General features: G+C 40.1%; 1 protein-coding gene across 1 annotated transcript in view; it reads right to left on the reverse strand.

Moving 5' to 3' along the window:
* ADAM22 (ADAM metallopeptidase domain 22) overlaps nt 1-22,263 on the reverse strand; it is a 130,249-nt gene that overhangs the window by 9,456 nt on the left and 98,530 nt on the right. Inside the window, exons 17-30 of the mRNA XM_082044935.1 lie at nt 21,903-21,995; nt 19,651-19,731; nt 19,357-19,407; nt 19,008-19,071; nt 17,369-17,474; nt 16,163-16,279; nt 15,299-15,467; nt 14,223-14,331; nt 13,178-13,268; nt 11,884-11,901; nt 8,871-9,065; nt 5,866-5,966; nt 5,229-5,295; nt 2,047-2,157 (exon numbers count right to left, since the gene is read on the reverse strand). Of these exons, the coding sequence (XP_081901061.1) occupies nt 2,047-2,157; nt 5,229-5,295; nt 5,866-5,966; nt 8,871-9,065; nt 11,884-11,901; nt 13,178-13,268; nt 14,223-14,331; nt 15,299-15,467; nt 16,163-16,279; nt 17,369-17,474; nt 19,008-19,071; nt 19,357-19,407; nt 19,651-19,731; nt 21,903-21,995 (1,373 nt within the window). The remainder of the gene's footprint in view (nt 1-2,046; nt 2,158-5,228; nt 5,296-5,865; nt 5,967-8,870; nt 9,066-11,883; nt 11,902-13,177; nt 13,269-14,222; nt 14,332-15,298; nt 15,468-16,162; nt 16,280-17,368; nt 17,475-19,007; nt 19,072-19,356; nt 19,408-19,650; nt 19,732-21,902; nt 21,996-22,263) is intronic.

Raw genomic sequence — 22,263 nt, forward strand, 5'->3', positions numbered from 1 at the left:
TAGAAATCTGAGAACACACAGCACAAGCTTAGCAAGGATGTCTTCATCCCCAAAATGCAAGTGAATATGGCAAATAAATCAGTATGGATGTTGGGTGAGGACTAGGCAATGTGTACAACTGCATGAGAAAATCTGACTTGCAACAAGACTCATATGTTTGATTAATCTGGAAACTCTTAGGGATACATCATTCATTTACTGTTTTAAGGGTAAAATTCACTCCTAAGCAGAAGGCCAGCATTAAGCTCATGGTTTCAACTCCTCTCGTAATCTCGGAAAAAAGATGAAGGGACATTTTGACTTTAGTTCTGCAGTTTACCTGTTGAAGACACACATTTGCACCCATCTAGAATAAATTGTAAGATAATAGCTAAATAAGCACAGAAACTTGGGCTTGGCCCTTTCTACAGGAATGAATTTCAGCCTCAGGGCTTGAACTCTTTGCCACTACAGTGGCAATTTTTACACTTATGTGCAATAACCCTCTGATTTTTTCAATGATCATTTAATTTGGTAGGATCACAAGAAGTTTTAATGGAGGTAGGCTGCAGAGTTATTTTGCATTTTACAGAGCAATCTTGATACCAAAACCACACCTTTCAGGAAAAAGTCTGAGCTGCATACTTACATTAATTAGATGAAAACTATGCAATAAACACGGCATTTAATTATCTGACAGTAATATTATCAGGGAAGAAAAAAACCTTTTTTGTAACTGGTTTCTCTTAGCCCAAAATAACAAGATTAGCACATTTCCCCCCTTCTGTCATTTCTTTTTTTTTTAAGGGCAATGTAGAAACAGGAGTCTGGTCCAATTTAAAGTCTGTTCTTGTTGTACAATGGCAACAGTTTAACAATTACTTGTGATCACCACCTTTATATAGCAGAGACTAGCACATTCTGAAATAGGAAACAAATCATAACCGAGGAAAAAGGAAAAGGAAATTAGTTATTTTCGATATTTCTGGGCCAGTTCTCATCACCCTTATTTATAAGTGACTCCGACAACCTCACACATGGGAACAGGCCTTGCAAGGGATTGCTCATGAGTAGAGATTGGGCCAGATCATGTTGTTGAACCCCCACCACATTTCAAACCCTGTTGATGACAAAAGCAGCAACACATTTTCAACTTCTTTTGCTCCTTTTTTGCTCTGGAACTTCTCCTCCCCACCCCGCGCAAGCACAGCCACAGCTCTCAGAAAATACTCGCCCTCAGCCACAGGTGCTTCTAAGTAGCTTCTTCAGCTCGCTTATTTATCAGGAATTAGGAGTGCTTTATGCTTTCCAGCTTGGGTTCTTAAAGAAAGAAAATGTAAAAAGTGGTAGTGCAGTAAGAGATCAACTGCAAGTGAAGCAACAGTCTGACACCTGCACCACCAGGAACCAACAAACTTCTGCTTCAGATTTAATTGCAGTGCGAGTACACATTTTCTTGTACTCACTGTAGTACTTTTGACTTGCTTTTTTTCAATTGAAAGGGTCTTCTGGTAACCATGAAACACTCCCAATCTGGCTTCCTGTATTAGAAAACAAAGTGTTACGTGGTATCAGGCATGCAGTTGTTGTACAACCGTGTTGCAGGGTTTCCTGGGTCTGGTTGTATTACAAACTGTTGTTCATCACCTCAATTCATCTGCTACAGAAAGGCTGAACTTGAGTTACTGCAGACCACTATGTGTTACCATTAGAAAGCTCTCAGGCTGATCTTCCTGGCCACATGTTCAATAGCAACGGCCAGAATCCACATTTTCTTTGAGTGAGAAATTCCTCTTTAAAACACAGGTGTCCTTACACGTAAGCCTACAGCGAGACCAACAGCTCGATTTGGCTTGTAGCGCAGCATGCAACAAGGCAAAAGACCTGGGCTCAAGAGTACTTGGACTCCTCGGTGTGGCGAGGAGGAAGGTTAGCTAGCGCTGCATCAGCAGGAGCACCTCCAAGCAGTCACAGTGTTTTGCCACAGTGAAACTATTGTATACTGAGGGAAGGGACTTTTCACGGGATAAAATGGCAGCCCAGAATGCAGGGGCAGGTGAGACTGACCTGTTATCCCGACTCCCTGTTTGGGGGTGGTCAGAACCCCCTGGGCTTATGCCTTGGGCCGGGACTTCCTGGGCGAGAGAAAGCCCAGGCTCAGATGCATGGGTTACCCTGCTGCAAAAAGACAATATATAATAGAAAGTCTAAGCCAAAGTTGTTCGTATCAGTTATAACAACGAGGAAGACAAACACTTACAGGAAAAGCAGTGCAAATTAACAAAGGTCAGAATGCTTATTTGGCAAAACGCATGTTCCCCGGGACTTGTTTTAACACAAGCTCCCAATTAAACTATCGGCTTATTCAGAAAAGTCTCATTAACATTCCTTGATAACTACAATTGATTTTAATAGAAAACTTGTTTTATCAGGCCATTTCATCAAGCCTGTTTCTGAAAAAGCTGCAGAAACATTTGGCCTGTTGGCATTCCTTCTGTGTGAACTGAACCATCTGCCTTTAGTAAAGAACATAAATTTTGTCTTAAAACATCTAGAAACAATGAAAGAGATCTCAAAAGAGCTTTAGCAGTCTCCACAGAGCTATACCCTCAGCAGAAGCCTTGTTCACATATCTGTTAGGTACAAAGGGTAGCACAAAGGCATGAGCACTATGTTTTCCAGGAACTGCCCAATGTGCTTACAACCCTCCTGTCAGTGCTGCTCGGGAGGGCTGCAGAGCTCAAACCATGCTCAGTGCTTCAGAAATTTTGCTTAAATGATTAACAGGACAAGTCTCTATCTGGTGCATTGCTGTTTACAAAAAGAACTTGTCCATAGTATGTGCAGATACTGTAGACTCAAACATAGGTCAAATAGTTTTGTAGACAACTGTATTAGTGCACACCTGCTTAAAAAAAAAAAAAAAAAATTGCACAAGGTATGGCACAAATGAACCCAATTTTCTAGTGGTTAACTACACTGTCCCTACTACTAACCAGAGACCAACAGAGTTACCCCTTTTTTTCCATCTCAATAAGGACCCTTCATTGGACTCCCAGGGGCCACACAGGTTTCAGAACAGATTTTAAGATTCTGTATTTCTCAGAGAAAATAAGAAGGTAAGTTTGTCTGGGAAAAGCCTCCGTGCATTCTGAGGCATGCTCAAATTATCTGGCATTGTTTTTTGCTTTCCTAAATGAGTAAATGCTGGCCACGGTTAGACCATTCTCAGTCCATTTTCTCTGCTCACAAAGGCAGTTATCTCTAACCAGAGCCACTGTATGTCCTCAGCAATTCTCTCCATTCCCCACCAAATTGGGGCAGCACGGGGGTCATTCAGTGGGAGCTGTCTCTCCAAGGGGTGACAGGCTTGCCAAGGAGACTCGGACAAGCCATGCGGTCCTGTGCAGTCCAAGGTAGATCCCCTCAGGAGAAAGAGCATTTTCCTGTTGGGCAGGTCTCTCCCAGGAACACGCAGGCTGTGCTTCATCCCCACCAGGTGCTGCACAGCCCTGGGGAAGTGCAAGCGTTCCCTCCAGCACCACGGCTGCTGCTGGCAAGAGAGACCGTCACAAGTAGCAAGAATGAAAGCAGAGAATTAGGTGGAAATTCAGGGGCACCTTTAAAAGAGAAAAAAATATTTCCAACTCACACTGTCTACCCACTTATTTAGTGCTCCAAAGTTCTCAGAGCAAATGTATAATAAATCAGCTGAGTGGCACAGAGGAAAAAATATGCCCCTTGTTGTGTTTGTTTGTTTTTTTTAACTGAAAATAACACTCTTCCCATCCAGTTACATTCACTCTAAGCTAAAAACAGCTGATCTGGTTTCATTCTTCAGGGACCAATTCAGGCCCAGTGTACACCTCTGCTGAATGATAGAATAATGGTATCATTAATTTAATCATTTTTTTTTTAACAAATTCTGTTCAAGAAATATAATTGGAAAATGAAGGAAAGCACAGGACAAGTTTCTAAAGAAGAATGTGCAATCTCATTTGTACTCTTGGAAGTCCGGTCAGATTAATTTTGCTTTTATCAAACTGTCTCATGCAAGGACAAAAGAAAATGAGTAAAATAACATTTCAGTGTTTATCAGCATAAATACCAAGAGCGCAGGGGCACTTGACAGATTAACTCCTCCAAGGGATGTAGGGCTAAGATTTCTGATTCCATGTTGCCATTTTGACCATGCAATAATTGCAATGTGCATCAAGCTATTATTTCTGCAACTTGTAACAAAAGGTCTTCTTTATGAACCTTTCTGAGCCTACTCACCTCAAGACAGTGCACTGCAGGTGGAAGAAAACTTTCAGAACAAACTCAAAATCCCCAAACCGAAGAAAGCAGGGCCCAGAGAGGAGTTAGCATTATTAGTTTCCAGCAGGGTTGGTATCAAGCCCATTTGCTCATAGAGGTGCAAAGTTAGTACTAATGATACGGGGAAAAGGCACTGTCATTGTCACCATGCTCAAAGAAGGGGCCATTTCCATGTGGCATAAGTGCTGTAAGAGCAGACCAGTGCTTGACAGGCCAGAGATTATGTTTCCAGCCATTCGCCATTCACAAAAGGAGTCTGAACTAGCAGGCTTAAGTACGTAAGAAGGCTCTTCCCCTATGGGGAGCACTGCACATGAGCTCTTCAGTAACTGTAGCCAATACATCAATAAAAAAACCAACTCTAAGCCATACTGGAAAGGTCTGGGGATCGGTTGCTTGTTAAGGACTCTCATTACCCATTTATTGCAGGGCTTACTCAAAAATGGTTGCTTCAGGCTTACAACAATAAACTTCAGGGTACTCTCAAACCTTTCCTAAAACCTCCATGCAGGTATGCAGAGATAACAAATCTCTAACTCTGCAATGGCCCAACCCAGGGCGAAGACAAGGGTAGGAAATGGGTTATCAGAAATTCAGTATTGAACCAGGATACACTCAGCAATGGCAGTTTACTGTAGACAAAAGCCTGCAGTGATGGTGCAGGCTGCCACCATCATTGGGAATTGCTATGGAAACGACTGTGAGGAAGCCTACATAAAAAAGAAAATTGATAGTTAATTTTTAAAGAATACATAAAAAAAGGTTGAAATACATCAGCCAAACCATTTACCAGATTATCAGTCAGCAATCAGAATGAGCCACAGAGCAAAAATGCAGCTATCTACTTTTCAGTACTCTTAATCTCCATCTGCAGAACACAATCATGAAAACTGTTCTTTTTGGCTTTGCTTTTATAAGTTCAGACTTACTCAGTTGAATTAGACCGTGGCCTAAATCTTTTGCCTCTGACTTTCTTTCTGTTTCCTCCTATATTACCTGAAAGAAATCAAAGGATAAAGACAGAACGTAAAATAACTTGAAACTCACCTGTGTCCCATGCCAAAGCGTATATTCATTTTGCATCCTCAGCAAAAAGAGTCATTATCTCATTAGCTCTAACCATTTAAAAGTCACAGGTCAGTCCCTCTTGATTTATGCCAGATCAGCTAAACTTGACATTTTGCTCTACTTTTTGCTGCAAATGTGCAGAGCAAAAACTCCTTCATTTCAGCTTTCATTTGAGAAAATCACTACATTTCAAGAAAAACTCTAAACACTGCCTCATATTATAAAACCACAGAAGCTGGCAAGAGTGAACAGACTTATTTTTCATCTTAGCTCACACTGGAGGAAGGGGAGAAATTAAATGCCATTTCTATGTGACAAAGCATTGTGCAAAAAAAGGTACTTGTGTAGGGGCTGCTAAATACCAATTCCAGGTTAATGACAATTAGCACTATTTTAAGTAGTCACTCTGCTGTCCTAAGATTGGCTAAACTTTCAGCAGCACAGCAATGGCCCAGAGGTTGGTTTTTGACAGTGGCCAGCACAGAGGTTTGCACTTACCTTGCCAAGAATTACTCCTAGGCCTCCCATTTTCACAAATGTCTGAAATATGTTTTGTGTCTGGGATCCTTTCACTCCAGGAATGAGATAATCCATTTGACCTGGAATAGGAGGACTCAGATGTGGTTATTGTTAAGGGTATTGTCTCACGTCAGCATTAGCTCAGTGGTTCAGAGAGTCACATTCCTGAGGCCAGTGACATAACACCACCTAAGGTCTGTCTGCACTAGCAGAGCATCCAGGATTTGGGGTTAAACCCTGCAGTTACACCTCAGAGCTGTCCCTGCAGTGGTCTGGTGCGCCCACGTTCAAGAGCCAGGCTCCAGCGCTGCTTTCTCACATGTCTGCTGTGGAAAACACAAACACCAGCGCACACCGGATTTTCTCTGGATTTGCAACTCTGCCCCAGTTCTTAGCTGCAAGATGCTCTTCCAACTGTGCTCATCTTGAGGTTTTTTAATCTCACAGTCAAGCACACCCCGCCTGCAGGCTGCCCACTCCCTCCTCGTGCTGCTGCAGGGAAGTCAGGGCTGCTTCCATCACCCCACTGCCACCAGCCTCAAGGGCCCAGGAGCCTGGGACAAGCATCCTCCCACCCACAGCTGGTAGCTCCAGTGGAGGGGTAATTCTGCCTCACTTTTGCCAGTTCTCAATTTTTATTATATTTTGTCAGCCAGTCACTGCAGTATATATTTCTAAGGCTAAACTCAAAGCCGAAACAGTCTTTATATCTAGGTGCCTGGTGCAAACTAAAGGTTTTATTTCCTCTTGTATTCCCCCTAAGAACCAGACATGTGCATGGTGATGTCCAACACATGGGGTTTTGCAACAGGCTCCCTCCTGTTGAACTAGAGCTGCTGCTCAGCTGTCTGCCATGAGATCTCCAGTTATTTCCAAAAGACAAGAAAACAAGAGGAAGCTGAAAACTGGTCAGACTAGATGCCTTATTTATTAGAAAGAAGTTTTACTTAGAGGAGCTATTTGTGTAGTTGCTATGTCTGGATATTGCATTTTTCAGTCTCTGCTTTCCTTGGAGGGCAGTCATCTGAGAGATGCTCTTCAGTTTCCAGAAGATCAAGCTAATCACAGCCATGCTGAAGTAGGTCCACAGTTTCATTAATTCAAACTTAATTACAGCATGAAAGGTCTGAGAACCAACAGATCCACTGACAGATTTTTTAATCATTTTCTTCTCCTAAAGGTCTATTTTCAGGTTCAGAAACGTCTTGCTATATACTGGTTTTGGTGTTTGCTATTTTTTAATAGCAAGAGTTATCATAAAGTCACATCTTACTCCTTGAGCATCCTCTGAATACAAACTAACACTTCATGGTGCTTTTCAGCACAGAGAAGGCCAGACAGCTAATGGCCAGTCACCCTGACATCTCCCAAGAGAAGCCATCCCACTATGCACACAAAGCAAATCGAAACCAGCTTGGAAGGTAGGAAATAGCACTCTGGGCATTCAAATGGAAGGACTATGTCAGTACAATGTTAATGGAATTTTTGTTAGACTTCTCCAGACTTGAAAGAGGCACAACATACCTGAACTGGTGGTGGGGAACAACAAAACTCTCTAGTACAGACAGACCTTAGAAACCATTAGCTTTTTGGAACAAGCAATAAACAGAGACATGAAAGAAATGAAGTATGAAAATAAACACAGATACTACATGAAAGAAGAAACATGTTAAATTATATTCATTTAAAAATAAACTTTTTTCTTAACTGGTATTTGAAACTGCTTACACAAAGCTACAAAAACTTGCTTTCCCAGTATTTTTTCAAAATTTTATCCAAATGAGAAAAAATTCTCCAACACAAACAGTGCATCATTTAAGATTAATGCTTGCTCCCTGAAAAAAATAATGTATCCACTCATGCATTAAAAAGCTGATTTAAAAAAATCTAAATCCTTAATCAATCACTATTACAGTTTTCCTAGTAACATATTCATTAGAACAGACTGAAGGAAGTTGCCTCTAGGATCAAGCTGCTATACCCAAACAGCAAATGTCACTGCAAATGTATCCCCTTCCATACATTTCTCTTTACTTTCTTTGAAATAACTTCATCAACTGCACAGTTATAGACTTCTCAGCAAGACAAGAATTGAGAATTGCAGTTTTCTTATGAAGCAGTTCGGGATTGTCTATCCTTCCTACGACATGGTGCTTGTAAATTGTTTTAATGTGCTAGCTGGAGATTTTCATAATTACAGGATCTCAGACTGCAGAGGGATGGTGAGCATCATGACCTAATGACCTAAGCAATTAACAAATGACTCTCGATGTTTTTCAATGAATTTTCCATTTTAAAATGTTCTTGTTTTTTCTTAAGTAACTAGAATAATAATGGAATTCATGAAATCTGATCAAGGACAAAATCTAATGCTCTCCTCCGTTACTCATAATAGTAAGCACAAAACTACAGAAAGTTTTTGTAGATAATTTTCTAAGATAACACTTAATGACCATTTAGTATTAGCCTAGTAAGCGGAAAAAAATGCAAGCACCATCATCTTTAATGTGAGACAGCAAGAATATTATCCAAAAGTTTAGGTCAACTCAGTGAATTAACGACACTGACAAACAGAGATATAAAATAGCATTTATATTGAACACTTTATAAACATTATTGAAGCAAGACAGTTTTCCTTTTCTTTGATTACATGACCATGATCTAAAAAATTGTGGGGTTTTTTTGGTTTTGGTTTGTTTTGTGTTGTGGGGGTTTTTTTGGTGGGTTTTTTGTTTTTTTTTTTGTGTTTGTTTGGGGTTTTTTTTGAGCCAACAATTTAATTATTACCGTCTACTTGAAAACAATTCTCAAGCAGGGAGATGATGAAAATTTGATTAACTGAAAATCAGTTTACAATGGAAAATTGTTTATTCCAGCCTATTTGTAATAATTAGCAGCTCATGGCATGTGATATTTCAATCAGTAATCAAAGGATAAAGGATGCTATTTCAAACATTCCACAAAGAAAGAAGAAAGAATCAAACCTGCTGCAAAACAATGAAATGTTCTGACTAATGGAATAATGGGTGATGGAACAGGTAGAAATCTGAAAATGCGACAGAAAAGCAGACCTCTTCTTAGAACTAGATGCAGAGTTTGTGCTGACTCCAGGAGGCATGTCGCTATAAAAAGAGTCGGCCTCTCCAGGCTTTTTTACATAATCTCCCTGGGGTATTTGTCTAAAGTATAATAAACATCGTAGAGTCAGAAAACATGACAGGCACCAGCATGCACACAAACATGCACAAAAATTAGTTTAAAAGAAAGAGGCGAGGCTACCGATCCATGAGGAAACTGTTAACCACACACAATATACCTATTAATAAATAATTCATCCATCTAAGAGAAAACTCCCACGTACTTCTGGTATATGCAGAAAAGTGGATTATGTGGTTTTGGTATGGGAAAACAAGAAACATTTTGCTGATAAACTCTGATCATAGTTTTCAAAGCGAATAGTCTGTGGTTCTTGAGACATTGGAAACCAAGTTCAGATGTTTCAAATGGTTCATCACTCTGGTTGTGAAAAGCATCCCCAGGTGCAGTATAAATACTGCAGCCTCAGCTGAATGCCACCTGCATCAAAAAGGGGTTCAGGAAAGTGAATGTTGTTTTCCTTCTGAGATAGATGCTTTCCACTTAATTTCTGTGATCATTACTGAATCCAAGAATAGCAACCTGTTGAGTTGTTTAGACCTCAGGATGAAAATACCCTCCAGTTTATTTACTGTTCTCTTGTGCAGGGGACCTCACACCAGCGTCAGAGGTTCTCAGCTTCTCACAATTACCACAACAGACTCAGTCTGCCAAGACGCATAAAAAGAATGACACACACATCCTTTTCCATCACTAGAAGCTCAGGTTTGGTGCATGACACTATCTATGCAGTAGAAAGTCCTAATCAAATTATGCATCTTTTTTACAGATGGTGAGTTCATTGCCAGCAGAAAAACTGCTGTGCAAATATTCCAGTCACAGTTCCAAGTTGCAAAATCCTCCCTAGTACAAGTACTTACTCTGAAAGTTGCCTATATCGTAATACCAGCAGCTTAGTTATCTATTCAGCCTTGCACTTTCCAAGGCCTTTTTGCTTTAGTCTGCCTCATTAAGATGCACATTTATCAGAAGGCTGATTCACATTCAAATTGTGTCCAACTACAGACCTGAGCTGGGCTCTCTTCATTCCATATCTGAATTTCTAATGCTCCTGAAGTATTTAAAATATAGAATTATATGGCACATAAATCATTAGTGCAATGCAGTACTTCCACACTATCTCTTCTAACACCTTTTGAGTCCTGGTTCTTGTCCTGTTCCTGAGTGGGTACACCAGTGTGTTCAGCTCTGCTCCTCAGAGTTCCTCCAGCAAACTGTGCACTCACCACCCCATCAGAAATTACTCCTCCCATGTGACTGTGCCCTTTAAGCCACATTATCCCAGCTGGAAGAATCCTTGCTAATTTGCTCTTTTGATTATTTTCAGTCTACTCACTTCAGTTGCTTAGTACTACCAAATATCATTCCTTATGTAATGCTCGAAATACCTCAATGGCTTGTTTTCATCTTTATTCAAAGACTAATTGTAAAGAATTAAAAAAAAAAAAAAAAGGACACTGGAAACTCTGGTGGATGTCTGTTTTTTCGACTTATGGAACACTCCTTGTACATAACCAAAATTATTCTATTTAGAAGTCAAGGTACATAATTTCATTTTCTGTACGAAGGAGATGTATTAATAAAGTATCTCTGTCACCTTCAAAAGCCTCAGCTTATGCTGGTTTCCACTCTGTCCATGCCCACAGACACAGCCGCAGACTGACCACATATTCACAGCTCTCTGTCCATATACCAATTTCTGGAGATTTGATAACATTGGATTGATTAATATTCTAACACAAATATGTATGAGGTGGTTTCCTTCTGTATTTTGAACTTCTGGCTTCTCTGTCCTCAGCCAACACTGAAACATCCACAGTAGAGTGACTCGATGGCCTATTAGTCAGTGCTTGTAGATACATCACATGCCATTGTGCAGCTCCAGATGCTCAAACTCTGCCTTGATTGCACTGGGTGACATTTGCTACCCTCTCCATAAGGCTCAACTTCAATAGCTTTGCATTTTCCATGTTACTGTTCCTGCCACCTATCTGACCTTGTACTACCCAAACAGCACTTGGTGGAGCTTTCCTGCTTTTTACCAGTATTCTAAGCCTGGCAGAGAAAGCACTTACACAGTCAGGGGAAATGGAGAACAGGCACAATAGGTACCAGCAACAAACAAAGCAGCAGCTTGGACCAGGACGTGGTGATACAGGCAGAAAACAGGAGAATCCGAGAAACTCTCTTATCTGGGGGGAACTGGGAGACGAAGGAGTCAACTCCTTTCCAGAAGACTGCTCTGCCAGGGACTGATGAAGGGAGGTGGTCTTCCAGGAGCCACACCTGAGTCACAAGGAACTGTTCGGATTTTGGCCACAATAATGAAGGGGTGAAAGCTCAGCCCTGTGCTGAAGAAAGGATTGTGCTCTAGCTACAAATCAATCGAACAGGGTGGAGGGAAGAAATGAGCTCTCCATTTGCACAGCAATTTAAATGCATTGTATTTTTAACTGCAAAGAAGCTCCAGAAATGAATTTGTCTCAAAAGGTTCCTGAACATCATGTTAATATTAATTATTCAATTTTCAGCCTCCCAAGAACACTTTCATCTCCAATAGCAGATTTTCAGTCTGTCTTATTGGAAATATTCTCCTGTTTTCCTGAATAAAATAGTCTGTCTCTGAAGTAAACACTGTATTTACTACTGAGTCCAGTGAAATCAAGATTTCAAGCGATGCCTTTATAGAAAAAAAATATCAAATTCATATATTCAAGGAAATATTCTTTAAAATATCATCATACATCACTTTATTTTCTTTATAGCCTGTAAATGAGCAAGAGAGAAGAAAAACTACTTCCAGAACTTTATAATATACATTCTATTACTTTTATCACATACCTCTGTCTTCTGTAGTTTCTTTCCATACAAAGAAAAGAGAAGAGAAAGAAAGAAGAATGAGTTATCAGTATGCAGGCATATATGGTCAATAAGAGAAACGTAATGTATGCAGAATGAAAATTTTGCTCAAAATATTTCCATAGAAAATGCTCCTGAAATAAACATAAATATACTAAATCAGAATAAACAAGGAAAATACATTAATGTTGACAGCTAAAGTCAGTGCTGAGTTCAGGTGCAGTTCATGATCAGTTTAAGTCTATTCACTGTGAAGCTGCCAGTGAAAGCCGCACTTTTGCCCTCCACCTCCAAAAACTGATCCCACTGGCTGGATGTAATCTCAAAATGAGCCCTTAACTTTTGGAGTTATACTCAAAACAGAAGTCTAGATTTTCAAATAACTGCCAGAAGCTGAGAGTGATATACCATGACAGCATAAGCCACATTTTTATTGTCCTAAACTTAATGGTTTTTTTTCCAAGTGCTTATTTTCTTATGTATTTTTGAGCTGCCCTCAGTCTGACAAACGAGCAGGGGATGTGCCTGTTTGTTATGCCAAACCTGTGTCCCAGCTATAGCACTGCCCACGTCTGAACCTGCCCTGCCCTCCAAGCACAGCCAGGACCTGTGGAGGAAGGACTTCAAGAGCCAGCCTCAGTCAAACACAAATGACAAAGGAAGTACCTTGAATCTTTTTTTACTACATGCAAAAAATCTCAATCCCTCTGTTTTTCAGAAGAAATTCACAAAAAGAGAAAAAAAATCAGGTTAAAATAATCTATTTCGCCTCTTAGTGAGCGGAGCACTAACAGCTCTACACCAGGAGAGAACTTGCACCTTATTTGCAAACTACAGATCGACCTCTCTTACCAAAAAACACGCCTGAATTAATATTGGGTTTAGGTGACTGAATATAAACATCTGTTTAAGGAAGCCTATGGTTAAATGCTTTATTAATCTTCCTAAATTTACTTCATCATTAGGATATATTTATAATTGAATCATGCTCTATTATTGTATTACCTTTGTCAGATATAGTAAAATAATAATCTGATCGTCTATGAAAAGAGAAAAGAAATAACTAAGAAACAGATTTCAAACCTGGATCAAGCTCTCCTACACCACATACACATGTAAGAACTACTTGAAAAATGCCAATACTATAAAAATGTATAAATGTAATCCAACTGAGATTTTTTTAAATTATGTTTTAATTGTTCTTGTCATAACATAATCAGCTATCAGATGAAATAAACATATCTTAACGGTATTAAGAAGAACACAATTTACTTACTTGTAACCCCAACCAGTTATTCCTAAAACGAGAGCCAACACTAAAATGGTGCCAGCAATAGCCCCTATTATTATATTTGTGCTAACAACACCTGGAAACAAAAGAAAGGGGAAAAATATACAGGGTTTTAGGAGAAAAATATCAAAAAAAACAGTAAATGTACTGTCTTTCAAAAACCTGCCTGGACAACCTTCCCTAGGCTGATTAATCGTAACCAGTGATATAATCTTGAAGTATAGCATGGACATAACAAGATCGTTTGTAAATCAAGCTTTGACCTCCATGTCTGTTTCCATTAACTGAATTCTTGCTACATGGGAAAGTTGTGCCAGGTTTGCCAATATAATGCTATCCCTATTAAACTACTGTAGCTTACACCCTTTTAACGTGCCTGGCAAATATATGCTTACATTGGAATAAAAGTGACTTTTTTATTTGTTTTTGCTCAAATCCCTGCCACAACTGAAGAAACTAACCAAAGAGACATTCTGAACACGGTAAAACTGTCCCTCCACAAGGATTTATAATGAAGATATTCACACCCCCATTTTCCACAATATCTTTCTCTTTTATGCAAGCCTAAAGATGAATGAAAACTCTCACTCAAAAAATGTAAAAGCCTAAAATTTCTGTGCCATGTAATGAAAAATTGACTCTTCAAATAAAAAACAGTCACGTAAGTAACACTACCTTTCCATCTAGATGTGAAAAGTCCCAGTAACTTCTTGCTTGTCCTAATCTATCAATATATTTAATAAGGCAACCAGATGATTGGGACAAGCAAGGTACAACTGGACACACTGGTACCAGTCTTGAGAGGTGCACTAAATGCTTGTGAGTGGCACTGCTCACATCCAGCCCCAGGTCTGTGATCTTATTCACAGATACCAAGTGTTTCTGCTGTGGGAGGAAGAGAAGGGAATGAGGCTCCTAATGCTGCATCATGTTGAATGCTCACTGAAAGAGTAGGAGATCTACTTTTGCTTAATGAACCTTCCTCAAACCTGAACTTTTCCAGTTATTGGTAAAAATTATAACAACATACCTTTATTGATGGCATCTTTATCAAAAAACATGGCATCTTTGATGCGAGAACTGCAGTCATCTCCTCCCCAGAATCGATCACAGACACACTTTATTTCATTGCTACAAACCTGCAACCAAAAGTGTAGCTCAGAATAAAGTAATAAAATTAATCTGTTCCCATAGTTAATACTGACAGTATAGGTACAGTCATATAGGACTGATTTTGTCTGCCTGCAAAATTTTTCAAAAAATTTGTAATATACCCCAATGTTAATTTATGTATTAGATATAAATGTATAAAATGTATTATTATACCTTATATATAAATATATGTAAGTATATATGTATATATAAATATATATTAAGTACATTAATATATTTAATGTTTATTTAATAGAGCCATTTATTATTGCTTTGAGAGACTGAACCTCAATGATTTTCTGTTGTATTTTTTTTTAATATGATTAAGTGGTTAATCACACAGTGTAGTGTAGTGTAGTGTAGAAGACAAAAGACATTATAAGAGAACAAGAACTTTGATCTCAGCTCAGCTGTAGGGACCTGGTCAAGCTGTGTGAGGGACAAAGGGACTCGCCAGTGCCACATAAAAGCCATAGGCTGTGAACCAAGCAGAGACGCTGCCACTACCCAAGAGCCAGCTGATTGTCCTCCTGAGCAAAGTAACTCACACCCAACAAAATCCAAAACCTTTATGAACATTCTTGGCTAATGACATAATACAGACGGAATTAAAAAGAGCACTTGGAAGCACAGAAACCCAAGTTTCTCAGTTCTTAAACCTTTATATTCTCCAGTACATTGCCTGAGGAAACATCAATCAAGTTAGCAGAAGTGACAGCAGAAGAATCGACTGAAAAAATTTTTGCAAACTAATGCATAGTTACTGTGACTCATTGTTTAAGATGCATTATGTTTATTTATGTGCCTCCTCCCCTTTTCCTTTTCAAATACTTCTCCAGTATAAAGACTTTTAGAGTCATGCTGCTGGCTTCCTGAAAGGTCTAGCTAGTACACTACATAATGCCAGATACTGAGCAAAAACAGAAAAAAGGATTAAACAGTACAAGAACATACACCATGTCCTGAACAAATCTGGCTGGCTGTGGTGCCTGGGCAGGTGCTGAAGTTGAAGGCCTCGATGGGGAGGCAGCGATGCTCAAGGCACACCATGTTCGGCCCGCACGGTGTCCCGTTCTCCACATAGCCCAGGTCAGTCTCCTCATCGAGCTTCACGTGGCCACCACTGCAAGACAACCAAGAGGACCCTGGAGACGTGTTCTGATTAGATAGGACTGCTTGAGAAACTAGGCTCTGGGCTGCTGCCTTCATTTCTGTCTGCGTTATACAATGCACAGATCGAGCATTGGCTTATTTATCTCGCTGGCCCTAACGTGAAACAAACCAAAACACAGTATATCTACGCCAAACAAATGTAATGGCGAAAACAAATACCATTTGTCCTGCGCAAGAGCTAGCTTGGATAAAACATTGAGTTTACTTCTGTAGGACTTTGTTTTATCTGGCAGTTGTGTGAGGCTATGAGAACACAACAGGTCTATAACTGGGATTCAGATCACGCATGGTAATGTATTAAGCTACTAATTGGCCTTGGCAGTGCAGGCATATGTCCAAGTATTTTAAATACATTAAGTACTTCACAAACATCAAAATATGTAAAATCACAAGGCCAGAGAAAAGCATTATGTCTCTACAGGTGAAGGTAACTACTACACACAGGGGACTGCAAAACAGCTGTAATCCCCACATGCAGCCAAGTTCCTGAAGCTTAACAAAAGTTGAGCTAGAATAACAGTTGTGTGTTAATAAGAAGAAAATTGTAATGATAACAGTCATTCTCCACTTAGGAATGAGAAAGCTGCTTTTCCATGCAAGATGGATACCGATCATCTCTGTTTTGTTTTCAGGATTTCCAGTTACCTGCAATTGTAGACCTTTCCAAACTGCAAGATTGATGATGTGATTTCACCATCGAGTTCTCCAAGTCTGGGCACACTGGATATATTGGAGCACAGAAGGTATCCACAAAGCACATCCCTGCATTGAGAGAATAAACAGATACTCACTGAAAAAAAAAAAAAAAATCAAGGAAAACAGCCAATGAAAAACAAAGCAGTTTTCCTCGCTTGCTTTGTAACATGTTTGTTATTCTTTGCTTTTCTCCCACTGGCAGTAACTCCCATAAATAATGTCCTGTTTCCCAAGAAAATTATTCTCCTCGGAGCTTAGACTGGGAAAAGTGTCTTTTTTAAGACGTATTATCAAAATGTTCTGAGTAATAGCAAACAGGGAGCTGTCAAGAACAAACCACATCAAATTGATTTAATATCCTATTAAGATACAGTAACTGGCCCTACAGCAGAAGCACTATTTACTGGCTTTAAGCAAACTCTCATATGACACATATATAAGAGAACTAGAGACTCCAAGTTTAATTCAGCTGTTGAAGGGTCTTTACAACCCATCTGTGGAAACTTGTGCACTGTCTGGCCACTCCCATATTACTGAATATTTTTTACTCCTGAGTTTGTAAAGGAACAAAAGTAAGGTTATCAAATCTGCACCAAAAAAGTAGGAAAGGACACTAGTTCACTTGTAGGCAGGACAAGAATTCAAATGGCATTGACAGAATGGAGAACTCATCTGAAAAACCAGGGTGTGGTTTGATGAGGACTGGAGAAAGGTTCAGAAATAGACAGAAATAATCAACTGCATAAATACAGAATGTGAAACAATGGTTTAGGCAGCAACTTGCAGGAAAATATGTGGAGGGTTACAATATGATGAAAACTGAACCCAACTTAGCAATGCAATGGCACAGCTTAAAGGGTGAATGCCACAGAGACGAGAAACCACAGGCTGCTCTCCCCTGCACTGCTAAGCCTCACCAAGAGTCTGAGGACTACTCTTGGTCCAAGTGCTCCCAAAGCTCAGATGGTGCTCTCTTGTCAGACACAATCTCCTCTCAACACTCCTCTCCCTCCAGAATTTCCTGCACTAAGGTCCACAGAAGAAGGCCTGAAGTGTGTTCTGTACAGAGGCTTTTTAAGCCTCTTCATGCCAGCTAAAGAACTAGATCAAGGATAAAAATGTCGCACCAGTTGTTTTCTAAATGGATCAACTTACTGCTTATTGCACTGTATCCAGGAGTCCTTGTCTCTTCCACAGTTTCCTTTCTCAGTCCCTTCAATATTCAGCTTCTCATAGCAGTACCTGTCAGCAGCTGTCACTTCTGAAAACAGAAACGAATCTCTTCTAAGATGATGAAGATTACAAAAAGCCAGGTCCTTGGAAATGAAGATGCACACTCAAAGCAAGCAGAGCTCCCCAATCTGTGAACTGCAGTACCAACAGTCTGTGAAACTCCGCACAGTTTTCTCAATTGAAAGATTTATGTTGGCACCACAGAACTGTTTTATGATTTCATTCAGATTGGACAAGGTTTATTAGTCCAAAATGTCCAGAAGCCACTGGAATAAATGAATAAGTACGAGTATAGGCTTCCTACAGTCTTGTTAATGAGAAGGTAAACCTAAGACCAGAATAATCACCAGTAAGTTTACCAACACTAGAAAAAGAGTTGGGAAAGGATGGAAAGACAAAATGAGGAGGGAAGAGGTGGAGGGACATACAGACCTAGCTGTTTTTAATGGTTTGAAGTGTGTCTCTTCCATAATTTTTCTCAGCTAGGATCTTTCAAGCCACATGAATGACAATCAACTTAGAAACAAAAGAGTGGTAGTCAATGGTGCGGAGTCTAGTTGGAGGCCAGTATCTAGTGGAGTGCCTCAGGGGTCAGTACTGGGGCCAATATTATTCAATATATTCATTAACGATTTAGACGAGGGAATAGAGTGTACTATCAGCAAGTTTGCTGATGACACTAAGCTGGGAAGAGTGGCTGACATGCCAGAAGGCTGTGCTGCCATCCAGCGGGACCTGGACAGGCTGGAGAGTTGGGCGGGGAATAACCTGATGAAATTTAACAACGGAAAGTGTAGAGTCCTGCATCTGGGCAGGAACAACCCCAGGTTCCAGTATAGGTTGGGAAATTACATATGAGAGAGCAGTGTAGGGGAAAGGGACCTGGGGGTCCTGGTGGACATCAGGATGACCATGAGCCAGCACTGTGCCCTTGTGACCAGGAAGGCCAATGGCATCCTGGGGTGTATTACAAGGGGGGTGGTTAGTAGATCAAGAGAGGTCCTCCTTCCCCTCTACTCCACCCTGGTGAGACCACATCTGGAATATTGTGTCCAGTTCTAGGCCCCTCAGTTCAAGAAGGACAGGGAACTGCTGGAGAGGGTCCAGCGTAGGGCAACAAAGATGACTGAGTGGAGCACCTCCCTTATGAAGAAAGGCTGAGGGAGCTGGGTCTCTTTAGCGTGGAGAAGAGGAGACTGAGGGGTGACCTCATTAATGTTTATAAATATATAAAGGGTGAGTGCCACAAGGATGGAGCCAGCCTCTTCTCGGTGGCAAACAATGATAGGACAAGGGGTAATGGGATCAAGCTAGAACACAAGAGGTTCCACTTAAATTTGAGAAAAAACTTCTTCTCAGTGAGGGTGACAGAGCACTGGAACAGGCTGCCCAGGGAGGTTGTGGAGTCTCCTTCTCTGGAGACATTCAAAACCCGCCTGGACATGTTCCTGTGCGACCTCACCTAGGCGTTCCTGCTCCAGCAGAGGGATTGGACTAGATGATCTTCTGAGGTCCCTTCCAATCCCAAACATACTGTGATACTGTAAAAACAATCACTCACTTTCACCCCAGATATATTTACACTGTCGGTCCCTGGTTTTACATCTTCCTCCAAAACAAATACCCTGGAAAGAAAGAAAAGATACAGAAAAAGTTTCAAATAACTTGATTTTCCAAAATATGCATTTGTTTAATATACAGATTTATCACATGAGTTTTATTGAGGCAACTAATATGTCATCCTACTTCCTGTTCATATAAGTGCTCATCTCCAAAATAAAACTGAGACCCAAAACTCAGGAATGTCAGCAGAATGGTCCCAGGTGACTTCCAAAGACCTTAAATCAAAATCTATAAAAAGCAATCTATAAAAGCAGAAAGAATGTAAAACAAATTGAAGTACTAATTACCTGCTTGTTATCACACGAATATCCATCCATTTTATGAATATTGGGAGAACACTATAGAAAGAGAAAATAACTAATACATCATAGATCAGACAAGCACGAAAGCAAAACATACAACAAATGTCATATGGAAAATTATTTCAGTATCATGCTTTTTTTTTTCAGTATCAGCAGGTTCAGTATAATTTTTATACACCTTACTGTACAAAACAGTAACATTCATAGTGATGGAGAGACTACAGGTGAGGCTTAGACTACAGGTGGAGCTTTTTCATCTCTTGAAGATATAAAAATCACCTGACTGGAATTTCCTGTGCAGTTCTCTGCAATATCACAATCATTCACTGCTTCTCGGCACAAAACTCCTTTAGGTTCAAACTGGAAAAAAAAAAAAAGGACAGAAAATTACTGTCCTAGTTTCTCACTATCTCGCCTTAAATGCAATTATTCCTTACAGTTTTAACTAAAATAAAAAATTAGAAATACTCATATGCTGAAAGAAGCAGGAAGACTCTACCTGGTGCAGATGTTGCACCACTTGCAGCCACCAGCCATTTACTGGTGCAAGTGGTGCCGCTCTCTCCGGCACCCCCTGCCAGGTGCCCCAAGCGTGGGGCTCAGCAAGATAAGTGCTCCCCCGGGACACAGGACCCCTGGGGTTTATCAAACCAAAACTGCAGTGGCTTGCAGCATTATCTTGACCAGGTCATTGTGCCTTCTTGTGACTATTTTACTCTTTATAAAACAGGGAGAGGGATCCTGTTGTTCTCTGTAAGGATGAAGAATGCTGCAAAACTCTAGGTATAAACACTATGGTTATTATAATGCCCCATTACTGTTGCAGAACAGAAACTATTAAAAAATGTACTGAATTCTGTACAGTTTGACACCGTTTTCTAAGTAAGCAGATATTTAACCATGGAAAATGTATCAGTGACCTAACATAGGTATTTTAGTTAAAGGCTTCTATGCTAAGTCTCAAGACCTTTAAAAGCAGAAAGACATTCCATTAGTGGCAATTATTAGTGTGTCTGGCCATGGACATAATACAGACTCCTGATTTTCCCTGAACACTTTCTTAAGCCTGCAATAACCAGTTCATTTTGCAGCTCTGTGACTTTCTTTCCAGATCTGCATGCTCACATAATTTTTGGGGACACCTGCTAACTCTGGTGTGAACAGGCATACACTGGTGGAAGAACAAGACTCTGGTACTTCTCAGCCTTCAGCTTATCTTTTTCCTACCAGTCTCTGGAAAAATGTGGACAGTGGTGTTGTCAGAGACACTACAGGGTGCTGGGATGTTCAGGCACCATGTCTTCCTAGCAATCTCTCCTTCACTCCCGCTTTCAGGAAGGATATTACAGGGGAAGGTAACCCCAAATTTCTGTTGTTCTGATTAACACCTGCTAGGAACACATGTTTCACAAAATTTTCCCTTTCTCTTCACTGGCTCACCCTCATCTCTCTGTATGTAAATTCTTGTCTCATTTGCAAAAATAACGTAGATACAAAGAAGCTTATTTTTTTTTCTGAGTCTTTAGTATGGCGCCTATGTGACTTGGAAACTTGAACAAAATTCACCCACACTGGCAATGTGCTTTTTTTTTTTAATATATTACATTAAAAAAATGAATGTGCTTATGGAAATGTGATCTGTTCCAGCATAGTCTGTGCTTTTTCTTTTTTTAACATTAAGATGAGCACAAAGTCAAGAATGTGGTTCACAGTTATTACTAATGTTCCTCCTAAGGAAATTAAACCTTCAAATGCCCACAGACAAAGATAAAAATATCACAGATATTTTAATAACATTAATAATAACATTAATTATAATTAATTAATTAATAACATTAATAATAATTATCACTATCATTACTAAATGAGCATACACAACTATTTGAAGTCACATTTAGCTGGTCTCTCTTACAGCCAAGATCTGGCTAAACCTCTTTTTACTATTTACTGATGTATTATGAAGAATACCTTATAGTTTACATAGGGCTCGATTGATTCCCTTTACTCAGTGGGATTTCAGTCAGTTCAAACATAAGGAGAAACAGGCAGATCTAACTGAAACTGAAGTCAGGTGTCTTAAACGAACACTTCTGAACAATTCTGCTAGCTGCATCTTTGGGTTTTTTTTCACTATATCCTCCTCTCAGGTGCTCTGTGGTATGACGTTCCCATTCAGTCTCATGGGGTAAATCCAGAGCAACACATAAGGCATTGGGAACAGTGCACAGGTAAGGATGTGTGTGTTTAAAGAAGGACATCTAATGAAACCTCGTGGAACTTCAACCTTATTAAAACTTCTCTGAAACTGGAAGGCTTTAACTCACCTCTGCATTTGATCACAGTCCCTGCCCCAAGAAGCCAAGCCTAAAAGACAGAGAATCCACCCAGACAAACCAGTTTTCAGCCCGTTTTTAAAGGTAAGCTATTAGAAAAGGAACCACAAGGTCTGCAAGGAAAAAGAAGTGCTGCGGTGCCTATAGCACCTGGATGCGTTAGCACCAGGGTGCTGCAGTAAAGGTCACCACCCTTACCCGGCACTTGCGACAGCAAAGCCCGTTGCTGCACTGGGATCCCGCTGTCAGCGTGCAGGCGTTGCAGCACTCTCCTCCTTCGCTGGCACACTCCTGAGGAACACACACACTTATAACAGAATACATGGAAAAAGCAGATGAGCTCCAAGCTCTCTTATTACTTCTCATGTTAGCAGGCTACCTGAACAGATTTTTAACCAGCTTTTAGGCACCCGAAGGCAGAAAAAGGCATGCACTGTGGGGCATGAAGCTGCTGTTTGCAGCAGAAAATAATTTTTCTAACTTCACAGTGCCAATCATTAAATAGTGACATTTTAACACTGACCAGAGGCATGTTCCCATCTAGGAAAATACTTTCTTT

Source organism: Streptopelia decaocto, assembly GCF_964273445.1.
Source record: "Streptopelia decaocto genome assembly, chromosome: 2".
Classification (NCBI taxonomy): Eukaryota; Metazoa; Chordata; class Aves; order Columbiformes; family Columbidae; genus Streptopelia; species Streptopelia decaocto.